The sequence below is a fragment of the Pseudopipra pipra genome, chromosome 7 (genome assembly GCF_036250125.1).
Source record: "Pseudopipra pipra isolate bDixPip1 chromosome 7, bDixPip1.hap1, whole genome shotgun sequence".
Classification (NCBI taxonomy): Eukaryota; Metazoa; Chordata; class Aves; order Passeriformes; family Pipridae; genus Pseudopipra; species Pseudopipra pipra.
Genome location: NC_087555.1, coordinates 40,085,028 through 40,111,980, shown reverse-complemented (window position 1 = coordinate 40,111,980; position 26,953 = coordinate 40,085,028). Strand labels below are relative to the sequence as shown.

General features: G+C 39.2%; 1 protein-coding gene across 10 annotated transcripts; it reads right to left on the bottom strand.

Annotated features, from left to right (window-relative positions):
* On the bottom strand, window positions 1–26,301 carry MARCHF7 (membrane associated ring-CH-type finger 7). 10 transcript variants are annotated; one of them, XM_064661851.1, is made up of 11 exons: window positions 25,744–25,867; window positions 19,989–20,145; window positions 15,322–15,480; window positions 13,061–13,223; window positions 11,309–11,443; window positions 8,536–9,652; window positions 8,113–8,282; window positions 6,785–6,894; window positions 5,287–5,400; window positions 3,455–3,503; window positions 1–1,601 (listed from the first exon to the last, which is right to left on the bottom strand). In XM_064661851.1, the coding sequence occupies exons 2-11, from the start codon at window positions 20,133–20,135 to the stop codon at window positions 1,576–1,578; spliced, it is 2,190 nt and encodes a 729-aa protein (XP_064517921.1). In that variant the 5' UTR covers window positions 20,136–20,145; window positions 25,744–25,867; the 3' UTR covers window positions 1–1,575. The 10 variants fall into 10 exon arrangements, with proteins under 10 accessions (XP_064517921.1, XP_064517913.1, XP_064517915.1 ...); XM_064661843.1 differs by lacking the exon at window positions 19,989–20,145 and having other exon boundaries at window positions 25,744–26,301; XM_064661845.1 differs by lacking the exons at window positions 3,455–3,503; window positions 19,989–20,145 and having other exon boundaries at window positions 8,536–8,689; window positions 8,858–9,652; window positions 25,744–26,301.
* Window positions 26,302–26,953: the final 652 nt, after the last annotated feature.

Sequence of the window (26,953 nt, the reverse complement as noted above, 5' to 3'; positions counted from 1 at the left end):
TTCATTGTATGACATTTTATTCAGCTCTACCAACTAAGAAAGGATTGAATATTTTTATTATAAACTTCAATTCACTTTCTCCAGAAATGAGAAACATTTTCACACATGCCTGGACCTTCACTTTTCAGATAAATGTCCCAGAGCTCCATTTCAACTAATTGCTGGAGTAATACTTCTAAGTGTTGGCACTGAATATTCCAGTGCCTAAGGTTACCAGAATGGGCACAGAAACGTGCCATTTCATTTGCACTCCATTTTCTTTCAAATCTTACAGATGATAGGCCATCTCATGTAATACTAGCAAAGTTAACTGTTAAAAATCACGAGTTCATTTCAGCTGTTAAGGCACATCCTTTCCTCTGCACAAATTAGTTTTTCATAATGTAACAATAAACTACACTCATGGCATTTCAACATATTGCAGTTGTTGCAGATACATTGTTACTGTGGTAATTAAAAAACTAACATAAATTTGTAAGAAATACAATTCCAATACATGTATGAGAATTTATTGTATCACCATTCATATAAAGCATTTCAATCCAAAATGGTCAGAAACAATCTTAAATATCCGCGTAAGAATTTATAAACATTAGTAAAGATATACCACAGACTACAGCTTTCTATGTTTTCAAGTGTAAGTTCTGGTAGATATCCATGTTTCAATAAAATGGACAATACCAGTAGAGATGCATACCTCTTTTGTCTTTATTTATAAAGAAGTGACGACACTAGAAAACACATTGATAACCAGTGCTTTGAACAGTGAAGGTGGGATCTAAAAAAACTCTGATTAAACTAAACAACCTCAGGTCTTTATCAAGTTGCATATCTGCTAGGAATGCTGAAATGCAAGAGTTTACACCTGCAATATTCCATAATGGAACAGCCACATGATATCAAATATAATCTCCAATTTCCAAACTGGTACATAAAAAAGCCATCACCAAGTATTAAAAGACCACTGCAAGTTCTTATTGCTTTTTGAGTTAAATAATAATCTTCAAATAAACCAAAACCCAAACAATTTCTACAATATCTTGCTTATCCTCCTGTTCATTTATTAACAACGGAAGCAATCAGTTATTATATGATGCGGTAAAAGAGGCATTTAAGAACACCCAAACAAAACCTATTTCAGTACATGGACATCCCCACCCTCCCCTTGAAACCCACTATAACCACTTAGTGCCAGCAGAGGAGCAAAGCTCGGTAAGACAAAACCAGAAATCTGACTACAGTAAGAAGGAAACACAAAGGGAGATAAAGCTTCCTTAAATATTCAAAATCTGATGTCCTCCAAAACAAAGCACATCATCCTCATAATTTAAAATGGGAAATTGCTTTCTATGTATCTAATCCTCACACATGCTGAGTAGTTCTCAAGTCCACTGAGAGTTCCACTGTGCAGCAGTTTATTTTGAATTCAACAACGCTTCAAAAACTACAGGGATATTCAATGCACTTTTTACTAAGGAGAGGAATAAAACAAATGCATGTTGATGTTGTTCTTGCCAGTTCAGCATTTCTGCAGCAATTCCATTTGTTTCTTGCAGTATGAAAGGTCTACCAGCATCAGTCTTCAGAATCATCTTCAGAAGCTGTTGGAACAACACAGTATAATCAGAAGCCCTGAAAAGGGTCTTTGAAATTAAAGCACTTCAGGATGAGCAGAGGAAATAAAGGTAATTTTATAACAATAAGTGACAGATTGTAATACCCACCCAAACCTGGTGTAATCACATAGATTAATTCTTAAATGCATCTCACGTCTGAAAAATATAGCATTTTCAAATCAAAACTCAACAGTACAAAAGGCAGTGTCTCCTGCTCTTCTTCCTCAAAGTAAAAGGAAGAAAACCTAATTAAGCCAGAGATTCAACTTTTATGCAGTGTTTACAGTGGCTAATTCCAACAGTAGTCAGAGGAGGATATATTCAATCCATGACAGCAGCACCCAACACCAGGGAAAGAAATGACTCACAAAGTTAACAATTTGGATACTAAAGTATCTTGAAAGATTCAGTCATCTGAACAAAGACTCTGAAATTTTTAAATATATACACATATATATGTTGCTTAATGCAACTTGGGCCTAGTTGGAAGCAGCTTTTCTCTCCAGCCCTGTTCTTTCACCATACGCAGGATGAACATGAAGCCCACATGTGCATAGGATTTTGTTGTTGCAAAGTGAATTAAAGAGACAAATACATACTTGTTGACTATGAAAGAAAAGTCAGTACACACATCTACATCAGGTTTGCAAAGCATTAGCTTGTCTGTAACAGGAATTTAGTAGGTCCTCTTAAGCAAAGTCTGCAGGCAAGAAAGTATTTACACTGAAGTAATTTGTTCCACCCCTGAATACCGAAAGAAGAAAAGCCTGACTCCTTGCTTCTTCAGTTCTTAGCAGACAAAAGTAACTGAAGTGCATCAGTGATAAAACTAAAACTCAGTATTTCTCACCTGCAAGTTAAAGGCTGCATTAAATATAGACTAAATTAAGGTGTAAAATGACACTCATTAAGGTTAATCTTTACTCTAATAAGGATGCACATAACTTAAGAATTAATTCAGAACTCTAGCCCACCTTGCTCTGATGCAATAATCATCTTGAACTAAAACTCACACACACACACACACACACGCATTCCCCATTCCTTACAGTACTTCAAATGCATCCTATGCAGTGAAAATTCATATACAAACTTTGAATGTCAACAGACATTCACACGCATGCTAGGGAAAAAAAAGGTAGATCAACTACCCTTCTACTGCCTATTCATCATGCCTAGAAATAGATCCAGGATATGTTTACCAGAAGTCAGCATAAAGTTTTGAATTTTTGATTTTTTTTTCAAATGTTGTCACCTTTTCTCTAACACAGAGCCTGACAGCATTAGGAAGAATCATTTTGTGGGTCTGTATAGAGCACAGAATTTTATGAAAAACTGGCAACCTTTAAATCTCGTTCATGAGGTGTGGTAGGTCTGATCAAGGAATCCAAACAACCAAAAAGTGCATGTGAATGGAAAAAAGAAAAGGGAAGAGGAAAAAACGGCAAAAGAAGTATGTAAGTTAAATGCAGTGAAATTCGACTCTAAATATTTCTTTCCTACTAAGACTCCTGTAAAAGGCAACAACCTAAAGGTCCACCACTAATCCCATAATTAGGTACTACTAGAATTACAATAACCAACTGTAACTAGTAAGGAATTTTGTAATCACTAGCAGATAACACTTCTGTAGTCTAAACAATGTTGGGAAATTAATCATGGAGAATTAAAACCGGTTCCCCCTCAGAATAGTTCTACTGATGATGGAAAAAGCACTGCTGGGTCAAGTCAAGTTTTCAGTAATTATGTTCATATCATGAATCTTGGCAAGCAGGATTGTACTCATTTAGCTTTGAGTTGATCTAATGGGAGGGGAGGGGAAGAGGGGAAGCACCTACTTTCAATATCTTCCATATGTGCCTGAAGAGTTCTTGCAAGGTTAATAAACTAGAAACAAGGCAGAGAGAAAGTAGTTTAAAAGTTGCAAAGGTATCTGCAGAAATTTGCAACAAGTTAGCAAAGTTTTCTTCACTTTTTACATCCCAAAGCTTCATGCCATATATTGGTTACCCTAACCCATTTGCCCAACTTACAAAAATCAATGCAAAATTTAATATAAATCCCCACACATTAGACTTCAAATTGCTACTGCACAGTAATTTCAGCTTCCACTCTATGTCAAATGTTTCTGGTAGCAGCTAGTGGCATCGTCTTCATATTCTACAGTCTGTAAAACACATCAGTTTTGAAAGCAGCAAATATAAACAAGTGCCAGTTTAATGAATACCATTCCTAAAAACTGTAATGCAGAAAAACATAATCATGGTAAGGACTTGCATTAGTTGGATCCATTTTATTTAATTCAGTATTATTATGACAAAACAGAGTCCTTTGACTGAATGAGATTAATGAAAAATGCATGAATACGGTTAAAGTTTTTGTTTACACTTAGAATCTTAAGACCAGGATTACTATTAGGCAATGATGGTAGTTTAATGTTGGAAGCATATGGTATCAAAACCCAACCCCCAAATCCCTAGGAATAACATGTCTCAGCCAAGTGGTTTAATTTAATCACTGGCAATCTACATCACTGTTTCAAAGTCCAGATGTTGAGACACAGCAGATAAAATGAGTCTCCATTGCTTACTTGTATGCTCAGTATCAAATGGCAGCATCAGTGCTCTCACTGGGTTAAAATGCAGTGTCACACACTGAAGTATGTAATGTCTCCTCAGACGAAAATCCAGTAAAAACAACTTCTGTAATACACTCCAGCTGTACTATACTGGATGCTGGCTACTATTAGATTATGTGTCTTTTATATCTCTATACTCGCACCAGGGAAACTGCACATTTCATTTGTGGACGGTGGAATACAAGTTCTACATTAGAAGTGCATAGAAAAGAGGACCACTGTTCTAAGACCTTAAAAGATTAGAGTACAGTCCCGCCTCTTCCCCAAAGGCCTAATGCCTGCTGGCAGTCAACCATTCCAATACCCATTGGATAAGCTTAATATTGTCACTTCTCTGTATCCAAGTAAAAAAACCCGAAATCATCAGCTTTTCAAGGAGCTCAGTTGACTAAGAGCGCTGATTCATTATCAAGTATCAAATAAACATGTAGAATACTGGATTTCTGAGTGAGTCACTATGCAGAAAGAACTCTGTATGCTGATCACTTACTTGTAAAATGTGCACTTACCAGGTTTCTATGCCAAGCCATTTAAGTGACAAGAGTACAGTCAAACACAACTAATAGGAGCCTGGACTAATGCCAAAAAGTCCTACTATAGCTATGGTCTGTTTCACAACGTTCATAGTCAAGTACAGATTTAGGCGTAGTCCATAAGACAACCACTGCAAGTTCTAGACCTCTGCAATGTAGACTGGCATAATGAGAACAATTAAATCAGGTAGTCCGACATTCTCAACTGCGTATTTTGTACAGGGAGAGGTTAACCTTCCAGTTTTGCGTAAGTTCACAACGATCCCGACAAGGTACATGCAAACCAACGAATGGCCAACAACCTTGATAAACAGCGTTCTGCAACACAGTAACTGCAATAATGCAGTACCTCGAGTTTCAAAGTGAACACGGTGTTAGTGCACTGACAAGCCCAGCCCATTTTAGACCTAAAAGTTTTTTAAAAAGCATATTTCTTGGGTATCTAGCTCCTATGTCACTCAAGGTAACAATCCCTGCCAGAAAATCAGTGCATACTTACTCTGACACGTGTGCTGGCCTCGTTGGCAGTTCCTAACATATCAGAAAAGCGCTGCTCGCATAAGTGTAACAACACTACAAGGTAGAGACCAGAGCTGATAAATTCATAGTCTGCCTTAAAGGAGATCAAAGAAACATTCAGAATGTCAGTAATACGTCTGCATATATGATTCGAAAAGTAGAATAAGAATGAGATTTTACTGGAATCATTATATATTTATCTCTACTTGTTCCAAGAGAATTAGGGAAATTAAATACAAAAAAATTTTAGTTACTGAAAAGCTGTTTATACTTCTGGTTCTTCCCACCCACCCTGGATTTAACATGTTACCCTTGAAGATTAAATAGAGTTCTACAAATTAAATCTCAGCCAGCATGATTAGTTTAGAGGAAAGAATCAGAGTATTATATCACTCAGAAAAATAAAACTAATGAACATTTCTGGCTTCTTCTCCGTGATCCCAATGCTTTACAGAAAGCCAAAATAAAGGAATATATATATTTTAAGAATGCTATGATGTTATAAATATTTTGAGAAATTCCTTTCCCCAAGATAAAGAAAATCTTTAAAAATGCTAGCACTGAACAGATAATTTAGTCAACTCTTTAGGAAAAAATTTCAAAGCTCTTATTTCTATTAAAGTATAGTGACAGTAAACAATATTCAGTAGTATTAAACCATAAGATGATGGCACCCTCAAGAAAGCCAAGAAAATTTCGGTCTGTCCCAAGTGATAGAGTACTAGGGTAAGAACTTACTCTAAATAATAAAAAAAATTAGAGGTTGATGTTTTGCCCCAAAACTGATGTCACCTGGTATTTTCTTTCAACTTCTGAGATAGGCTTATACCATTAGTCTTTATATATTCTCAGAATACAACCCAGAGAACAAGGAAAACCCTCTGAATAAAGTTAATTAAAAACACCGGCTTTCTATTATTTACTCACTTTTAATACTACACAATCCAGTAGTTCTAAGATAATGTATTTTATATAACAAGAGTAACACTAATGGGCGTTTGATTATTTTTAATTTAGGAAACAACTTGAAGGAGCAGTCAGAAGCTGTTAGAAAATAGGTTAGTTTCTATCACTTTAGTGAAACAAAAAAGTTTGTAATGGTACATTTAAAACAACTGCTAAGGGTCTTTAGCTAAAAGCAGCTAAAAGCAAAGACAGCTCATGACAATGTGAAATTCAATCTAATCGTAATAGAATTCACACTGCACCTATGTGACAGAGACAAGGGGCTGCAAAGCTAGATGGCAGATCTGCAACTAAGAAAAAAGATACATTACACTTACTGAAAGCTCAGCTATAGGAAGCACAGCAGGAAGACAGAATTGGTCTGAATATTGAGGAGAAAAATCTGTTCCATGTTGACATTACTTTCTATGCATAACAGTCCTTCTGAAATAGAGATGCATTTGCCTTCTCTAAAGAAGGCTGCCCTCTCAGCACTAAACCAACACTTACCAAATTAAGTAAAATATACTAACTTGTTCATTTGCATGTGCCCTATAGAGTTCATGAACGTCAAAGTCTTCCAGATTCAGATGCAACTTCTCTTTGCACAATTCACAAGTTGTCACTGCTTCCAAAGAAGAACCTGGTGAGGAGGGAAACTCAGTGTCAAGTTTCAACAACCTATGACACAATCGTATAAACACTGCAAACTCTAAGTATAATTTTTTGCTTTATTTTGCAGAGCAAGGTTAGAAGAAAAGAAAGCCTCTAATATGAATGTAGTGACATCTGCTACTGTCAGATTTTAAATGCTGTGGAATGTTTGTTCTCTATACAGCTGCACCTATTTTGCCTCACATTCATTCTGGATGTGACAAGCCTCTTACTGCAAGTCTGGCATAAAATCACTTCTTGGGCTTTTTGAATTCTACTGTGTGATCCAAATGCACACAAAAGTAAGAATGAATATACCAAAACAGCTTAAAGTCATTGTCACAGTAACATTTCGTCTTAAGTACCAGTTTTAAAACAAGCTGCTCCATAAGCAATAAGACGAACAGTTGATGGTGGATTTATGTCTTTACACAGAGTTAAATTCAAATTAATTTCTTCTATAGGCTGAGGCTTCTAATACAGCCCTACTCTGATGCGTGTCCTCTGATATTGAGTAAAAAAGCAAACAGATGCTAGCACCTTCCTTTGGTAAAAAGTATTCCATGCTTTTTGTGTCTTCTACCAAGCCACCTATTTTAAAGTCTTAAGAATACTGCAGATAACTTAGTTATAAACTGGTTAATCAATTTATTACAAAAATTTTTACCCAGTGTGCAATGTCTGAAGTGCTTCTTAAAAAATTATATACGCACTTCGAAGCAGTTTTTGAACAAGCAGTTTTAAAGTGCCTTGAACAAGAGCTAGTATGTTTAAAAAAATAAAGTACTTAAGTCTAGTTACAATTGAAAAACATTTCTGGATTTTCAAATTCTTATCGCTCTGCTACAGTCAGCTTGGCTATGTAAGTCTTGCAAAAAAGCACAACCATACTCATAAGGAAGGGTGGTGAGCAAACTCCACCCCAAGCTGTACCACCAAAGTGACAGAGTAGTTCTAAAGCTACACTTCTACAATGTTATATTTTGTCTAATACCTTAGTAGACAACCCTAATAATTCTCTGAACAACAAATACAGTTCTTGGAACTACTCACATGAGAAGCTGCACAGACACACAGTAAGTCTGGAAGTGCCACACTGTTGTTTGTCCCCACTGCTCATTTTTCAACTACATACCTCAGTAAGTGCAATCCCTCTGATAGGCCTCCCTATACAACCGGAAGTCTGCCTTGGTCTAGTCTGCTTTACCTGAATTAATCTTGGACTGCAGCCATTTTTTCATGCACTCCTGGTGAACATATTGCAGACTTCCAGTGCATTTGCATGGCTCTATTAAAAGGTTGTCAGAACTTGCAGAGGACATTTGACAGATTCTGCATAAGTCACCCTCTTCATCTTCAGAATCTTCTAAAAGCAGGCTGAATAGGAAGAAATACCAATAAACGCTGTAACACATTTCATGAAAGATTTTTATACTGAAAATTCTATTTATCGAACTGTTCTCAAACCTAAGAGAATTAAAACGAACTTCTGTGAAGACAGAAGTGAGAATACAGGACTGAGTTGCCGCCTGCTCTGAAGGAAAGTTTTCTTTTAAAATCACAAGTGCAGAAAGCCCTCTCACCTTAAGACAGGTACATTTTACTATCTCAAAAAAAGTTACTAATTTACCTCTCTTTAATTTTCTGGAGTCTTTCTGGATCTCTTGAAGGCGGTACTTTAGACTTGTCACTTTCTTGTCCATCAGATTGATTCCAGCCAGAGGGTATAATATCTACAGTTATCATAAGATTGTCAGATAGACTGCTTCCTAATGTTGGAGGCACTGCAAAGCGAAAGAGAGAACCGGGCAGAATTCCAGAACTTCTTCTACTGTGGGCTGAATCTGGTGGGGAGGCAGTAGCTCTAGAAATACCAGACACTGCAGGTGTTGGTGGTCTGCTAACAGAAGCCCGAGGAGGGCTACCTGATGCTTCAAGAGAGGTCTCCTCACCTGACTCTCTCCTTCTAAAGACATGTTGTGATCTAGCAGTTGTATCAGAGGTAGAGATCCTTGCGGATTCATCTCTTCCTTCTCTTCTTCTTCTGGAAAAGAGAGGTGTACATCTGTTCCTCAAAGAGGATGACAACCAGGATCCCGTACTCCTACTTTCAGAGTCTGGTCTGTAGCTTTCCCCATCTGAATCAGAGTTGCGATTCTGTGAAACTGCTGATAAACCCCATCTTCGTCCAAGAAAACTAAACCCCTGAGAAGCTTCAGATGACTGAAGTCCTGGAACTTCTGGAGTGGCAGCTCCATTACTACTTGACAGAGTAGAAGCCTGAACTCTTGGGACCACCGTTGACTCTTCAGAGCCTAATGATCTTGTATGCAATGGGTCTTGGCTCGACCTTCGAGAGAAAAATGTAGATGACATACTAGATGCTAAACGGGACAGCAGCTGCCTGGTTGTGCGCCTCCCTTCACTGTCAGCTGCAGGCTCATTCAGTGACCTCTGGGAAGATAAAACCCTTTCAGAACCACTTGAGGAAGGGGTTTCATCTCTAATGGCAGTAAGTGAAAATGCTGGCTGCACACTCCTGTGGGGAAATTCCAATTCATTTCTCCTTTGTCTCGAAGAATAGCTGGATCTCGAAGAGCTCATACTAGAGTCTCTGTTGAAAAAAGATGGCTGATGATCAGAAGGCAACTGGCGGTTCACGGACGCATTCAGCCTCAAAGTGCTTAAGGAGTTCTCTTTTGGTCTTGCTCCCTCTGCATATGAAGAGGCAGGCCTGTCTTGAAGATCTGTTGTAGAAAAGCAGAGGAAAACACTATGACAAGATGTGTTCTAACACATCAGGAAACATTCACAGTCAGGCTCAAGAAGGCTCCAAACAACCTGACCTAGTTAACATGTCCCTGCTCATTGCAGGGGGATTGGACTAGATGGACTTTAAAGGTCCCTTCCAACCCAAAACATTCTACGATTCTAACAAGTGTATTTTCTGTAAATACTGTCTAAGTACCTCAACACACTGAGAAGAATTCCACTGCAGCTGAACTGTAATTAACACTACATGAATCATTTGAGGTGGCTAAAATCAGCTAGTTTCCCTCCTCAAATGGCTAGATTTGGGGGCTAGGGGTGGGAAAAGGGGGGAGGAGGAACCAGCATAGGTAGATGAAGGTAGGAAACAGAAGCTCTCTATGATTCCGGAATTGAAACCTTTCATGTTTGTAGTTTTGGTAACTTTTTTCTATGGGTTCTGCATTGCAATCACCATTTATTGCTGAAGCTGAGGTTTATGCATCTGGCAGATTCTAACTAAAGAATCACCTGCACAGATGCCAAGCATCCACCATATGGTTTTGATTACACAGTAGGGAACACAGTCACGAGTTATTTTTATAGCACTTAATATCAGCACTACTGCTAGAAATGCAGCATGGACAGTACAAAGCAAGGTTGTTCACTTATCCACTTCTCCCATTAGGCTCTACCAGGTAATCTGAACTGTCCACTTTAATAAAGAAGTGTAGAGTATGATGGCATTAAAACATACTCCTCTGCTGAGGCAAGACTGCAGGCTGAAATCTGGAACCAGTTTTTAGCCTTTCTGCTTATCTTCTACAATTATAAAAATGACTTTTTTTTAAATTTCTGCATTAAAAAATATCACTGAATACATCTGCAAAAGGTGACAGATCGAAACTGATGATGAGCTTCCCCAGAAAAAACTCCAGAAGGCCACAACATGCTGAACAGCAAGTGAAAATTACAGCACAGAAGTCCTTACTAGTCCCAGCATTTGCCATGAGACAAATCTCTTGCCTCATGCGAAGTATTTGTTCATTCCTTTCTATTTTCAGTGGTCTAGTGGTTTTCCCTAACACCCATTTGAAAACCCAAATGAAAAGAGATAATATACCATGGGCACCTTTAAGAAAAAAGTTTCCTGGGTCAAATTAACATTATTTCTTTTCCCATACCTAAATACAAAGTGATCTTAACACAAAGTAGAAAAGAGTCCTACTAACTAATCACACAGTTACAGTGGTGAGCACCCATACCACTTTCATATGACTGAATGCATCTACAAGGTAGACCACTCATACATCCTTTGGTGGTTTGGCCAATGCATGCCAAGTAGCCAACTAACCTTATTTAAAAGGATACCTTAAAATTAAAAAGATATTTTGAGTTTGTGTTTTGAGTAAAATATTAACATGCCCAGAGAAGTTGTGGACGTGCCATCCCTGGAAGTGTTCATGGCCAGGCTGGATGTGGCTTTGAGCAAACTGGTATAGTGAGAGGTATCCCTAACCATGGCAGGGGGTTGGAACAAGATGAGCTTAAAGATCCCTTCCAAACCAAATCATTCTGTGATTCTACGAACATGTTCAGAAACTAAAAGGCATACAAACTGTAGGTTTACAAGCTTTCAGTTGCACAATACATACATGTTGAAGGTGAAAAGTCACTGTTTCTGTAGGTCGGATCCACCACATTGTTAACAGACAGATCTGTTCGTCTTTCTAACTCTCTTCGCATCACTGATGAAGATCTAGGAATCCTACTGCATCTCCATGAGGAATCTAGAAAGAATAAGTAAATAAATCCCCTGTTTTGGTAATCATCCATTAAAGCTGGCACTTGCACGTGCATTTTTGTTATTCCATATCAACAGTGAGTTTAACATTACCATTAAACTGATTAAGTGGCCAGTGGCAAATATAAAGCCCAGAATAAGCAGCACTCTGCTGATCCTGGGACGCACTTAATCTTGCAGTGAGTTAGTTCTGAAAGCTAAACCAAACGAAAAGTAATAATAGTTTTGTGAAGAGTCAAACCTGTTAACACTCATACAGGACAGCAGAGGAAGAGAAGTAGCATCTTGTTTCCTAATGGTAGCTAGTTCTTACACAGGTTTCACAATATAGCAAAAACAGCAGCTTGAGACGTAGTAAATGCTGCCATTTTACTTGATGCTACTTAAATGCTTCTAAAATTCATTTTCCACAAAGACAGCTGAGGCTTAAATGTAGTTTAGACACAACTTTAAGAACAATTGCTAATACTGTACTTATTACAGAGTAAAACAATTCAGTGTCAAAAGGGATCTTATTTTCTACAAACAGTTCCAAAAACGACATAGGGAACTGTACACACTTCAGCTGTGAACAAAATTCTTGTTCCAAAAGAGTGTTCTTCAATGGTTCTTCAAAATTCACCTTGATTTTGTTCATTGCTAACTTAGACATCTAATTTAAGCATTCCTTGGTCAGCAGTGTAGTGACCGACCAACCCAGAAATGGAAAGACGAACAGTCCTACTCCACAGTGAGATATGTTAACAGTTGTCATCTTATTAACAGAGTAAGAAAGCATCATTAATACTGGGTTTTAAGCAAGAACTTATTTTTATTTGGATGGCTGTGAGGTTCCATACCATAAGGATATATAAAAATAACATTAATCCATGCTCATAAGGGTAATCTGAATGAAACTAATGGTCTGTTTCAAAATGTTCTAAAAATACTTCTAGTGTAAGTTTTTGACCGTTACTTTCTGAGCTTTAGACTTTTGTTGGCATATTGATTAAATCCTGTCTATCCAAGTTACACCAACTTACTTTAAGATAGCTTTAATGAAAATCTCAGGTTTTCATGGAAGAGCTCTTAGAAAATTTCTTTTTGTGTGGCCTATACAATGAATTTAGGCCCTGCTAAAAAAAGAACTTTCTTCCCTGACCCCTACCCACAGTGCTCTAACCAGCCATGGCACTGTGCTTGGAACATATTGCTAAATATGGTAAAGATTTCTTTTCTGCGCTCCCTGGCACACACTGATGTACCAAGACAATCAGACTCATGAAGTAAGAGCAGATGCACTCATTCTTTCCTTGAAATATTAACCAATTAAGACATACTTGAGCCACGAGGTTCAGCTTTACTGCAAATGGAATGGGTACAGGTAATAATTCCCAAATTACATGAGTACAGCTGGGTTTTCAAAAGACCACGTTAAGAGCATTCTTGGTACTTGGGATACTGCTGTCATTATGAACACACTCTTCTGATAGGCATAAGGTTTTATTATTTAAGAATAATAAAGGCATACTATTTCAAAGTAAATCTTTTAAAACTTAATAAAATCTGATCTCAGTACTCAGACAATTGAGATGTAACTCAGCTCAAGTAATCAACCTCTCACCTGAAAAGGCAGACAAGCCATTACTTCTCACAGAAGAGGTAGATGTATAAGATAGCTTAGGTCTCTTTGAATCACTGTCTTGCTGCTGTCTTGAATATGCTCCCTGAGTTCTCTCAGACTCACCGTAACACCCAGATGTAAAATGAGAGGAAGAAGATGTTGACTGAAATAACATTAAAAAATAAATTACACAGTATTTCAGATGGGCTTACACTGAACAAAAGTGTACATAATGTAAAACTCACAAAAATAGTATAGAGTAAGTCTTAGATACAAAAAACCTTTTCTTTAAAAATAACCCAGGAGTTGTGCTTGCACTCTTGATTAGTATTTCCATGTTTACTGAATACAGTCCTACCAACAAAAGCCAGTTCCTATGACATTCAGTATCATTTTTCCTTTATAGATTGATGTGGCTTACAGGGGAAAAAATCAGAGGATCTTAGAGGCCAGGAATATCAACACAATCAAATATAGCTTTACAGATCCCCAAGAGAACATAATCTTGCTGTCCAGACATAGCCAAAATCAATCAGCAACATTATTTTATTTAACAGTTTAACCATTCCAACTTCTTTTTTACCAACCTAAAATACAATTAGTTAAGGAGTGAGCTTCAAGTAAACTGTTTGAAACAGGTATATTTTGATTACAATAAGCCCAAGTGCTACTGAAGCAGTTCAGAGTAAAGAACAGGTACAAAACAATTTTTGCAGTGTACAGCACTGAAATAAAACAGTTGTCAGAAACTAGTATCCCAGTACTTAGAAAAAAAATTGGGATAGCCTATAAAGCTGTTTGTCTAGTTACTTGCAGCCAAGGCATTCATTTTCTCTTTGAAATGTTTGGGGTTTATTTTTTCATATATATAAAAAAAAAAAAAAAAAAAAAAAAAGGTGAGATCAATCATAAAGCTCAATTGAGCTGTTTGTCTTCCCCAAAAACTTATCTACAACCAAGATCCTTTAAGAATCAACCAAATTGGAGTATATGTTATAGCTGCGGGGTGTTATTTTATTATGGTTTTTACTAAGTTTAAGCCACAACTCTTTCAAAATAAAAAGTATCTAGGTATTTCTCTCATCCCATCACACAAGACAGACAGGGAGACACAGAAACTAACAACAAAAACCAAGTACAAAGGTAGGTTATTTTCCCTCATGAATCCTCTACTTAACGTATCATTTATTTTTAATTGTTTACTACTTGAGAAGTGGAAATTTCTGAACGCCTTCTGCAATGTTCACTCCTTAAATTTAATTTTAAGAGAAAAATTAACCTTACTGGGGAAAAAAAAGATTTTCATCTTGAAAACTCTATAGCGCCAATTAAACTAGGTATGTAGACCACTTACAACCACAGATTCCATTTGCATTTAAGTACACTGACCAGGCTTCCCCTGAAGGCCAGCACATGCACACTAGTTCCTCCCTCCCCATTATCTCAGTGTCTTTACCTACAAGTCACTAAGAAAACAAATATCTCTTTAAAGATGTGAGCACTCTTATGTATCCAGAAAATGAGCAGAATTTTTACTTGTTCACTACCATCCCATCAAAGTTGCTCACAGTTTTCTGCTTTTCCCACCTTAATATTGCTACAACAATTTCAAGTGTTTTACTGTCACTCTACAATCTATAAGCATGGCACAAACTAACTACTTTATTTTTGGAGTTACAAAGGCACATTCTAGAAACCAGTTATGACAAGCTGTTAAGGCCTGAGCCTTGAATCTCATGCAAACAACTAAGCCTCCATTTTCTTTCACAGTATAATGTAAGCAGCACATCAGTAAGCACAAGCAGATTATAAACTACACCTCCACAATTAAGTTTCCTAAAGCAGGTCTTCACCTGCTTTACTCACAGAACTGGTACCATCCAAAAACCACATCCCCTAGAAATACCTGATGGAACAAGCTGAGTATAAATAATATTAATGTTGCCATCCACAGGACTGTAACATATCAGGTTCTAATCACCCCCTCCTTTTTTCTTTTTAAATAGACATTTGCAGAGCCACTTGCTTCAAATTTATTTATTAACTCTTACTAAAACTCATATGCATTACTATTTTTATCCTCTGAATAATTTCTTAACACTGCTATCTTCTAGCTTTGGTTCCATCTTGGCTTAGTAATATTGTACTTACCCAGAAACATTACAATGAGCCTCTGCTAGCTGCTTGTCAGATTGGGAAGGCTAAAGTAAAACCCTGGGTTTAAATATTTTTTTCAGGTATTACACATTAACAGTTCTCACCAATCTGCTCCTGCTTCCCAAAAATCTTCCAGAACGTGGATGATCGAGTGTCCCTGAGTAGCGGGTTGGAGAGGACACTGAAAGCTTCCAAGGAGTCTCGCAGGTATCTCTTTCTCCAATTCCCCAGTCTCTACTGGAACTATTCAATACACTGGGTTCCTGAAGAAGAACATACTTATTGTATGCATCTTGTAACTCACAATCAACTCAGTATCCGCTCTGAATATAGAAAATACAGGAAAGTGGAGGTAGTACCACATCTGGAAACCTTTAGTAAGAAACCCCAAGGGATAGTCAAAAAATGAAACAGGCTTAAGAGAGAAGGACTGGCAAAAGGAAAGATTTTTTTAAAGTACTTCATAGCAATGATCAGTTCCTTCATCTGTCCTCTCATTTGGCCAGACAGCAAAAAGTGAAAGGCTTTGGAGGCATTATCCCAACTTAGATACTGCAACAACAGGGCAGAATTAAGGCCCTCACTTTCAAGTGTTATGTGAAAAACCCCACAGATGTAGAAGAAGTCTCCATGACAACAAATGCACCTATCTGGCCACTAAAGCAAGTTACCTGTCTTGTCCCAGCCAGCGGTTTTAATACAGAAAAGAGAGGTGCAAAGAGGTGGGGGGAAAGAAGAAAAATAATGTTTTGGGGCCTACTAACAGATAATTATTTTTATATAAGGAGCATGATCTGTCCAAGGAAAATAGATTGTATAGCAAATGTAAACTATGTCACCTTAAAAACGCTCCTGCAAATTACACAGTGTCTTCTCCAACTCTTAAACATTTCCCTTTTACCACTACTTAAGGTTTTTATTTCTCTGCAGTCTATTCTAATAATCCATCATTATGCTATTGGTAGTGAAGGACTGAAAAGTAATCATTATTAATTCCAATTACATTTCATGCAAGCGGCAATAATAAATTTCTGTTTTTCATTACAAAATTGAAACTTCTATGCATCTAAGCTTTTTCTAAATCACTAACATTGAAGATCACCATAAAACAGTGAACAGCACTGGGTATAAAACCACTTGGGGCTTCAGAATAAGGTAAATGGGTTACGCAGCCTATTTCAGACACAAATATTGATTCCGCAGTTTGAGATGCATACCAGACTAAGACTGTTTGGTAAAACAGTCCTGCAAATAAACAGTTTGCTGCATTTCCTGAGAACAAAGTGCTCAAATTATCTGAAGTCTGAGGAAGTCTGCAGGGCAATCACCATAACTGTTCTCTTTTTGTGTTTTCTCTTCCAAAATCAGGAGCTCTAATCCTCCCCTTGGCTACTGAGGCAAGTTTCTAATACCTAAAACAGGAACCATTTAACATAAAAGTATGCCTGTCTTTAAGAGAACCTAAGGGACGAGGCTCTAGACTACCAGTTACATTGAATTTCAATCAATAGATGATAACTGAGGAAAGACACTGCAATTTAATTTGCTCCACAGAATAATCATTGAGATTAATAAAATCAATAGAAATAACAGAAATCCAACCATTTTATTAACACTAAGAAGCATTTCTAAGTGATTATTTGTCCATTCTCTTTCTACACGCTATTAATACTACAAACACAGTAGTTGCTGTCACCATTTCTTAAAAATCATAGGATTGGGATTTAAAAAGCTGAAGAAATATTCATGGCTCATCATTCTCACAAGCAAAATTAAACCTCATATTTTCAAGTCTCAGTGGGATTCATCATATTTCCAGATCATTTCACATATGGATAATCAGCCTATGGGCAGAAGACTAAACAACTTGAAGATAAAAGTAAAGCTCTCTTAAAATGTCCTTACTATGAGCCATACCTGCAGACTTAATTGATCTTGAAATACCTGCCTTTCCCTTTTCTTTCCAACTGTTAGATTCTGAAGATGTGAGAATTTCTTAAGTGTCTGGATCACCATGCTAAAGACCCTCATTCAAGAACACCACACTCAGACCAGCACAGCTCTGAAAGCCCAGTCACGGAGCTACATCATATACCATCCTAATGCCAAGCAGCTTTTGGTAGCTGTGGTACCTCTGCACGGGGCTCATTTCTTTAAAGGATGTCCCAAGGCCAACACGGAGAGAAAAAAAGCAACATACTGGGAATCAAAAAAGTGCCCTTAAGAGAAAGCAGATTATCAGGTATGATGTCAGGAATCCTCAAACCAATCGCTATATCTGAAACAACAACAACAAACCAAAACAAATGAATAACAACAAAAAAATCAGTTTGCTTTCTTCCTTCAGTTCATCTTAAGACTAGTTAACATCCCTTGTTAGTACTTAACAATTAAAGCACTACCTAATCTAGTCTATTTTGGCGTCGATCTGGGGTCTAAGTAGCAGAAAAATGTGATGGGGAAAACATTCAGAACAATTTTATACACTACATTTGACACTATCCTCCCATAAAAAAAAAACACCTTAAAATTCATTTCTCACAAAATGTTTACTATGTTGTAACATAAAGCATAGGAATTTTTTTTCTCATACCATTACACTAATTTGATTTTTATATTTTAAGTCACCTAGAAACAACTGTATCACGTATATCTGATTAGTTTACAATAGACCTCTTTGTTCTACCAACTCAGAGAAGTAGAGGCTAGTCCCCAGACTGATCTCAGAAATGCATGACATACAAGAATTCACACCTATACGAAAAAAAAATGTAAAGAGAACAACAGAAACCTTTCTTATTTTTTTTAGCCCTAGTCAAAACCAAATAATCAAATTTTGACTGCTCTGTCCCAAAAGTTTGAGTTAAGCTACAATCAAATATTCTCTCTACAGAAATTACTCTGTATTTAAAAGCCAAATCCCCAAGTTCCCTTTCATCTTTACACCCAAAGCATTACTGATAGTTATGCGTTTTTTCTTATGAACGACAAATCTTAAATGATTGGTAACTGAAGTAGCTCTTAAATATTTTAAGGTAGGCTTCTGAAAGGATTAACAAATGGAAAACACCTGTCCTTTCCATTACTATCTGACTGGACTTAATCTTATTTAGACTATTTGTTTCTTCATGCCCCAGTCTCTGTAATCTTAACTTGCAAGCACTAATATAATTTGTTCCTACCTGCTCTCTAAGTACCAAAGGTTAGTCAAGAGAGGGAGCTTCCCTATGCTTTTATCACTAAGCACTAGTCTTGTGTAACAAGGTCTCAGACCACCTTCTATGAACTCAAAGTGGAAAGAAGGGATACAACATAATCTTCTATACAAATATTTTCCCCTAAATGTTATAAAGATCATTCCTCAGATTAGAAGCACTTTGCTCAACAGGAAATAGTCAAAAGAATACGCAGTGCAGTGAACACGTCACAGTTTGTGTAATAAACTAAATAATGTAAGGTACATTGTGTTAAAATTTCTTAACAGTAGTAACATCAAACTTCACAGAACCAGTTCAGCTGAAGACTCATCTTCTGATCAACAGCTTTCAGTATATGTACACTGCATGTGGACGGTGTCCATAAATTCCCACAAAAGAGTAAGACTGTTTGATTTGGTTTTGCGGAGCAGCCAGTCCGTGAAAAACACGGGGGAATCCAAAAACCAAAACCAACTGCTGATTGCTTGCCCTTACACATTCCCTATAGCCTATATACTAATGAACGTGTGTGTGCGCCAGAGATAACAAAAACGTAACACACATATGTGTACTTGTGCTAAAAATAATGTTCCATTACTTGTAAAACTGTTTCTGAAAAAGGCATTATGTAACACAATGTTCCAGATAGCTTGTCAGCAGGGACCAAACTCATAACGATTTTTTTAAAAAATATGAACATTTAATCACAGAGTTAAGTTTCTGCAATTTCAAAGATCAAAACGGGTTTACACTTCTGGGCCCAAAACTGAGGTGAGAATTGCTGACAGGAGCAGAAGCAAACTACTAAGGTAATTGAGCTGAACTGCTATCTGTGGCTTCCAAGTGCCCAAAGTAATTTCTAAAGTAGTTTAATCTCTACTTCCCATAATACTCTTCCAAAAGTGAAAGTACCTGCACAGTGTGAGCACTTCCTCTTGAGCATGGCTCCCTGCCCCCAAAAAAGCAGTTTGGTCAGTGTGAAATGCTGCATGTGAACCAACCAAAGGCCTTTCCCTCAGTCCTGTCTATGGCACACAGAGCCCAGCTGCACTAGCACACTGAGGGGAGCCTAAAGCTCTTCTTCTTACCTTCACAAAACGCAAACACGGGAGGTGCTGCAGAGAGGCACAGCCTCATTAACTCAAAACACAGTCCTGTAATTTCTGCATCATCAATACATCAAGTGTAACGTCCTATACACATCTAAGTTCAAACAAAACCCTACACATCTAAGTTCAAACAAATCCCTCACCCACCCCGTCAACAGAAAACTCCATTTAGCCAGGTTTACAATGGCAGTGACTCAGGCCAAAACAGATCCACAGTATCAGGATACCCCTTCAGTCATCAAGCAGCTGATTTCTAAAGGTGCACTACAAACACGAGCAGGTAAAAATAGATCTACAGAACTACCAGTTCACAGATTACTGTCATTGGCCTGGTTATTAAATTCTTGTACTTTAGAATTTTTTTTGTCTGAGTTTGGGGGCTTTTCTTGGTTAAAAAAAAAACAAAACAAAACAAAACACTTGAAGTTAATTTATACTTTACAAAAAGAAAAAAAACCACATTACCTGGTATCCAGATTCTAATCTCCATGAAGATTCTCTTGCACTATATGCACCAGCTAAACTGTTTCCAGTCAATGTCCTAGATCCTAGGGAAGAGCTGGAAGCCTGAACAGATATCCTGCGAGGAATTCTTGAGGGTTTTGACTCCATTCTTTGTATCCTGTACAAGGACACACTGATTATTTTTTCTCCTATAAGCAGGGACCTCATGCAAAACAGGCAGTCTTTCTGAGTGTAACATAAATATGACTCACAGATACGAATATTAAATACACAGCGCTTTGGTCTGACTGTGCATCAGTAAAACGGGGAAACGAGCTCTCACCCTAGCTTTTGTAACCTTTTCTTTACATCTCCTCCTGTTCCATGTTAGAAAACTAGAAATACAGCCCCTTTTGCTATACTTATTTTATTACAATATACTCTTACTATTATAAATATTACATATATATCCCTAATATATATAGATAAAATACATAAATATACTCCTTTAAGAACTCCACAGCATTCATATTAACACAAAATGAGTTACGAAGAAAGTACTCAGATTCCTTAAATTTATATATTACGTTTTTGTAATTGCAGAAATTATATTCAGACTTATTTTTCAGGGTCAAAGTCACGAAACTTCACCTCCCCGAGAAAAACCATGTCTGCAGTCTCCCTGCCTTTAACTTCTCCAAGGATAACTCCCATGCAAGTTAACATATGCAAAGGAGCACATGCTATCTCACAGGTGCATATATAAATTTAACTCTGACTCGCTGAGTATTTATTTGCTTTTTTGATATTTCCAGGCATTTCAAAAGAAATGCTGGTGCCTTTTTCCCCTGCGAAGTGACCCCATAGTCAACCTTGTCCTTGAAATAGTATCTTGAGTTAGCGTTTCTCTAAAACTCCGGATAGCTACCTAACTGGCCTGCTTATATGCACAGATTTTTCCTCCTCAGGATGGTACAGACAAGAATCAGATCACAAAAGGTAGCTCTTAAATAAAAAATTTAAGAGAACTGCAGTATCCTCAGTGGCACAGTACTGCATAGCATGTGAACTGAGTACACAGTGAAGAGCAGCATGATAACTATCAACTCAAACAGATGACCAAGAATTCCATTGGTATAAGGTGAGTTGCAGAAGTGGTAAAATTCTGGCTTAACCTTCTAAGAATAGGAGTAAGCTTTACTAATTTTTGAAAAAACCCTATCCATCAGCAAAGCACACTTTTTTCCACAGTTCAGCCACTGTCTGCAAAAAGCAGCTGCATCAATCCTGATGTACCTCATGTCTGGCTGCAGTTTCAAGTTGAGTTCACATACTCAGGACTTCTAATCTTTGCTAAAGTCATGCTGCATTACATATTCTACCTGGCAAAAGCCAGTTTGTACAGAACTCCATTGGCCAAACAGCTGGGACAGCTGAGGTTAATTTCCGTAAGAGGACTTTTTTAACTACTGTTCTCGTGCATGTTTAGTTGCCAGCTTTACAACAGTCCTCAAAACACAAAGTAGCCTAAATGCTTAATCCTGCAAGTAGGACTTTTAAAATATAAAACACATTAAGGAACTGTTTATTTTTGTGTACTGGGTTGTATTAAGGTGAAGCACATCAGCTTCTAGACCATGCTTCTGACATTAGCAACCCCTTAGTATTCGCCAGAGACATCATCAGTTAAAAATGATCTGGTCAGGAATCTGAAATTCTCACTTGTCTAACTTTGCATTAGTAACCTGAAATAATTAATTAATTAAATTTCCCAGATCACATTTAAATCCCAAGGTAAATATTAAACAATTTATGCAATTCTCAAGTTGTAAACACAGCTCTATCAATAAGAATGTTCTAAGCAGTGTTTCAAAGTTCAGAAGAAACTGTTAATCATGGAAGTTTAAAAGAAATTAAGGAAAATCTAATAATCTAAGCTATATCATTTCAGGTGGATCCTCAGTGCAATAAAATGTAGCAATCCTAAACTGTAATGTAATTTAAGCTTCAGAGTAATCTGCCATAATGTGCACTGCAAGTCTAGTACTTGGATGAAGCTGCACTCAGTTTGAAAAAGTAACTATCAAATTTGCAAACTGTGAAACTAAAATAATGTCACAGTAATACAGATGAGGGTGTATGCTGGACAGGACAGCTGTACGTCTTGATGACATCTGACACTCAAAGCACTGTTTGTCTGTGTTTTACCCTGATATAAAATATAAGGAACAGACACACAAAACAGTAGATCCAATTCTGTACTACTAAGTACTTGACAGAGCGCCAGCATTATCCCCTTTATTATGGATCAATTTACTTCTGAATCACTTTGAATCACTTTGTTTCAGATAGGTGTGGAACCAGACAAATTAAATAATATAGATAAAAGTCAGACACAGACACATATAGAAAACACAAAGGTTCAAGAAGAAGGGATGGAAGCTCTTACTGGTAGAAAATAATGTCTAGATGAACCAGGGGAGGATAAAGAAGTGTAAGAACAGCTTCAAGACTAAATTAGAGATCATCTAATACTGATAAAATTGCCACCCACAGAACAAACAAAACACAGGCATTCAGACTGAAAAGAATAGGGTGGAAGAGTGGACACCAGAACCAACTACCTCCAGAAGCTGAAATGGAGTCCAAAATTAGCAAATTACTTCTTCAGACACACACAGGCACAAGACTAATTTTCTCCTTTCTAAGGTAACCCCTAGAGGACAATGTTATCCATCAGCCTGATCTTGTAAATTAGCACAGGCTGTGATTTTAACCCTAGTAAGTCAGGATGATATTATCCATATAATATTATTTTTCTTCAAATAAAGAAATCTTGCAGAAACTACACACACAAAAAAAGCTTTAAAATAAGATTAAGGCAGTACACTAGAAAATGCAAGATTTTAATTTCAGTTTATGCATACACATTATGGGTAATCTCTTGAATACAACTGTACATTTTTTCTGCAGTACTGACCTCAGCCAGCAAATGAGAAGGACCTGCTATAAAGATCAATTGGAGTAGTGCAAGAAAAAGCAAGAGAAATCCTGCCTTGTTTGATGCAGAAGTGAAAAGACGCTGAATAAAAGACCTTATGGTCTAGGCAAAGAACTTCTGTTCAAGGAGACTGGATTTTACCTTTGCCTTTCAACAAAGATTCAGTGATATGGAACATGTCATTCAGATCAATTAAGATTTAATTTTTTTAAAAATCACAACCAAAGAGCTCTTCAATTTCTGGCCATCCATCATAAAATTCACTTGCAATCCAATGAGCAGAAATCATAGAATAGTTTCGGTTGGAAGGGATCTTTAAAGGCCATCTAGTTCAACCCCCCTGCAATAAGCAGGGACATCTTCAACCAGACCAGGTTGCTCAAAGCCCTGTCCAACCTGACCTTGAATATATCCAGAGACAGAGCATCCACTACCTCTCTGGGCAACCTGTGCCAGTGTTTCACCACCCTCATCGTAAAAAATGTCTTCCTCAAATTTAGTTTAAACCATTACTTCTTGTCCTATCACAACAGGCTCTACTAAGTGTCTGTCCCCATCTTTCTTACAGGCCCCACTGAAGTACTGAAAGGCTGCAATAAGGTTTCCCCAGACCCTTCTCTTCTCCAGGCTGAACAGCCCCAACTCTTTCAGCCTTTCCTGTCTTACCCAGCTGGACAGAGCTGCAACTGAAGTCAATGGAGCCATGACATGAATTTACTAGCCAGATAAAACTAGATCTAGGCATCTCAACTCTGGTGATCAACACCAGTAAGGGGTCTCTTGGCAGGGGGTGTTCAGAGTTCTCTGAAAAGCATTTTAAGCACTGTACCTTGAAAGCCTGAGAAGCAACCCTCTTCACAGTTCGGCTGAATACACCCAAAACATATACAAGGCTCATGCTCATCATGGTAACCCAATGGGGTCGGTCACAAATAAGGGGAACATGCTAAGCTATCAGAGAACACAGGACAGAACCAGACAATGGTCTCACAATAAAAATCAACCACATTATTAAAGCCACACTAGTACTTGTCTGCAAGGGGAATATTGTGCTTGTATACAGTATTTCAGAATGAGAATGGTTCCCTTTTACAGGATCAGCGTCTTAAGGATTTTCCTGAATGAGCACAAAGGCACTCAAACTAAAACCTCAAGCATTTTGTTTACACACGCAGGAATTCAACAAACCCCAAGTGGTAATTAACATGCTGTAATGAGTTCTATAATGACAATGTACTCACCTCCATTTACACAGAAGGTAGTGAGACCAAAAAACTTAATCTACTTCTCTGAGGAAATACTAATAATATAAGAATAGAAATTGTGCTGCAGTCTGAACTGATGAAAAAGCCTGCCGCTGCCAAACAGAAAAGGAACATCTTACTCAAATATCACACCTGTCATGTCCTTCATTGAGAAACCTCAACACACTATCCTGGCAAAACACACCTCTGGCTTCTCTATTATTTTGACTGTACTCACTCTGGTACCCAACAACAGAGAAATGAGAAAGGATATAGCAGGATGAGAAGCACTCTTCTCACCAAAGCAACATATTTCATCAGCTTATGCTATCTTACACTACTCAGCAATCAAAACCTCATAAAAAAAATCTGGAAACTCTAGTAGTTCCTAGAATAACATGTGATGTCTCTCAAGACTCAGTCAGAAACCAAGTTCTGAAATAAAACTTTAGAGTCATACCTGTGAAACAGATGACCAACTTGTAACAGGAGGTGGAGCTGAACAGCCTATTTTGAGTGCACAGCTCAAATGTCCTGCCCTTCTTGATGTCATCCCTTTAACGACATTATAAAACATCAACTAGACCTAACATAGCCATGGATAGAGATAACAAAGACAGAAAAGATTCAAGAACTCTTTGCGGGAAAGCAACGCAATTTCAAAAGATAAAAATAATAGACAGCAAATATTTCTCTTCTACTTTGACCTTCTCTACTGATATATGAGGAGCAGTTTTAGGCACTCTTGTCTAGCAGTAAGGAAAGTATTTACCAGCTTCCACGATTTCTAGTAACTTTTCTAGCTTTAAGCTTTTAAGCATTCCTGTACCCTCTAGCAGAGGAAAGCATGAGTTTCACTACCAGCTCCTAAATCCAAGTCTCGGAACTATGAAGTGACACTTCTACCTAAGACTCAAACTGTCACATCTACGTGTTTTTGTGTGGTTTAACATAAAACTATTCATAAGACCTTCTCCCAAGCTACTTGTGCTCACGTGTCTTCCTCAGTGTTTACTCACAATCACGTTTTTATGACAAACAAGATGGAGTTCGCGTGTCTTTGAGGCTGTGCAATTCTTCATTCGAAGTATTTTCTCAACCTTCGATGCAGAAAGGCTGACAAATAACTCAGCAGCCCCTCAGGAGTCCCGCGAGCAGCAAGAATACTTACGAATGCCGGCGGCTCCCGGGCCGCAGCGGCCGGTGCTGTGGCGCGGGGCTGCTCCCGCAGAGCCGCCAGGCCCCGCACCGTCCCCGCCACGCGCGGGGAGCGGCCCGGCCCGCACGGCAGGGGCTGCTCGGGGGGCACCGGGTGTGTTCCACACGGCCTCGCTCCGAAAGCGGCCGCGGAGCCAAGCGGCCGTGGGGGCGAGAGCGGATGGAAGGGCGGCGAGGCCGGGCCCCGCACGGCACAAAATGGTTCCCCTGGCCTTGGCGCGTGGCCGCCGGGCCGTGCCAGGCCCCGCAGCAGGCGTGGGCCGGGCCGGGCCGGGCCGGGCCGCAGCGGGCGCCGCGGACGGTCCGTACTCACCTGCCGGGGCGGGCTCGGAGCCGCGGCGGCTCCGCGCGCGCCGCGCCGGACCCGCAGTACAATGGCGGCCGCGACACCGCCGCTGCCAGATACGGCCGCGCCCCGCCCGCCCGACTCTCGCGAGAGCTGCGGGGGCGCGGCAGGACCCGCGGGGGGCGAGGCAGGGGCGGTGCCGGGAGCGCGCACAGGGGCGGGGCGGGGGCGATGCCCGGAGCGCTCACAGAGGCGGGAACGGGACATAGGGCCGGGAATGCGACACAGGGGCGGAAACGGGACACGGAGTGGGAACGGGGCACGGGCACGGTACGGGGCCGAGGGGCGGGCATAGGGGCGGGGACGGGAACGGAGCACGGGGCGGGGCACAGGGGCGGGCCCGAGGCGCGGGCCGGGGCCGGGGCACAGAGGCGGGGGCGGGCCCAGGGGCAGGGCTGGGGCCCCGAACGGAGCCGCTCCCAGTCGGAGCCGCGGTTCCCGCAGAGCGGAGCCGGTCTGGAAACCGTCGCGTGTTAAGGACAGGGCTCCTTTATCTGCGCGGAGCAGCATCGCCAGAGACATCGGAATCGACTTCCACGTTCAGCCTTAAAACTGCGGCAGAGGCTTTGAGTTTTCTCCCCGTGCCACACAGTCCTGAATCCCGTGCCGTGAATGATCCCACCGTCTCTCCTGAGCGGGCACCGCAACCTGGGCTTGGTTCGGGCTCCCTGGAGGACACGGCGGGATGGGGCTATTGGATGCGGCCCCTTCAACTGCAAGGCAACAGAAATACCATTCATTTTAATTGTATTGAGGCTCCAGTTTTGTCCTCTTAAAAGTAACAGACAAGGGCAGACGGCTTTACTTGAGGGAAGATCTTGCATGACGCAGGAAATCAGAAGGTAACCTTGGCAAATCTGAGAATACCAAGCCTTCACGTAATCACAGTTTAGATCCTGTGTCCCTGCCCACTACAGAACGCAGCAGAGGGTTTGCTCTGCTCTTTCTGAACCAGACTCTGAAGAAGGCAGAGGAGGATCTAGACTTGTGTCCCTGCAGTTAAGAGTTTCAGTATTTTGCTGATCCAACATCCATCTGTCATCAGTCTCTGGCAGGGCTTTCCTGAATCCTAGTATCCCAGCGAGTGCCCTGGATTGCATTGTTGCAAGTCAGATAAAGGGCTGTGCAACAGTAGCAGGCTGGCTATTCTTTGAGGGAGGAAAAAAGGAAAAAAACT

Bases quoted from the DNA above. Each gene is read 5' to 3' on its own strand.
- MARCHF7 (XM_064661841.1), bottom strand. From the start codon at position 26,298: ATGTCTCTGGCGATGCTGCTCCGCGCAGATAAAGGAGCCCTGTCCTTA. The intron at 8,283-8,535 runs GTAAATTAGTAA...CTTCCTATTCAG, and splicing joins CTCCAGAAAATTAAAGAGAG to CCTGCTTTTAGAAGATTCTG. The intron at 5,401-6,784 runs GTTAGTATATTT...ATCTCCTTTAAG, and splicing joins GGGCACATGCAAATGAACAA to GCAGACTATGAATTTATCAG.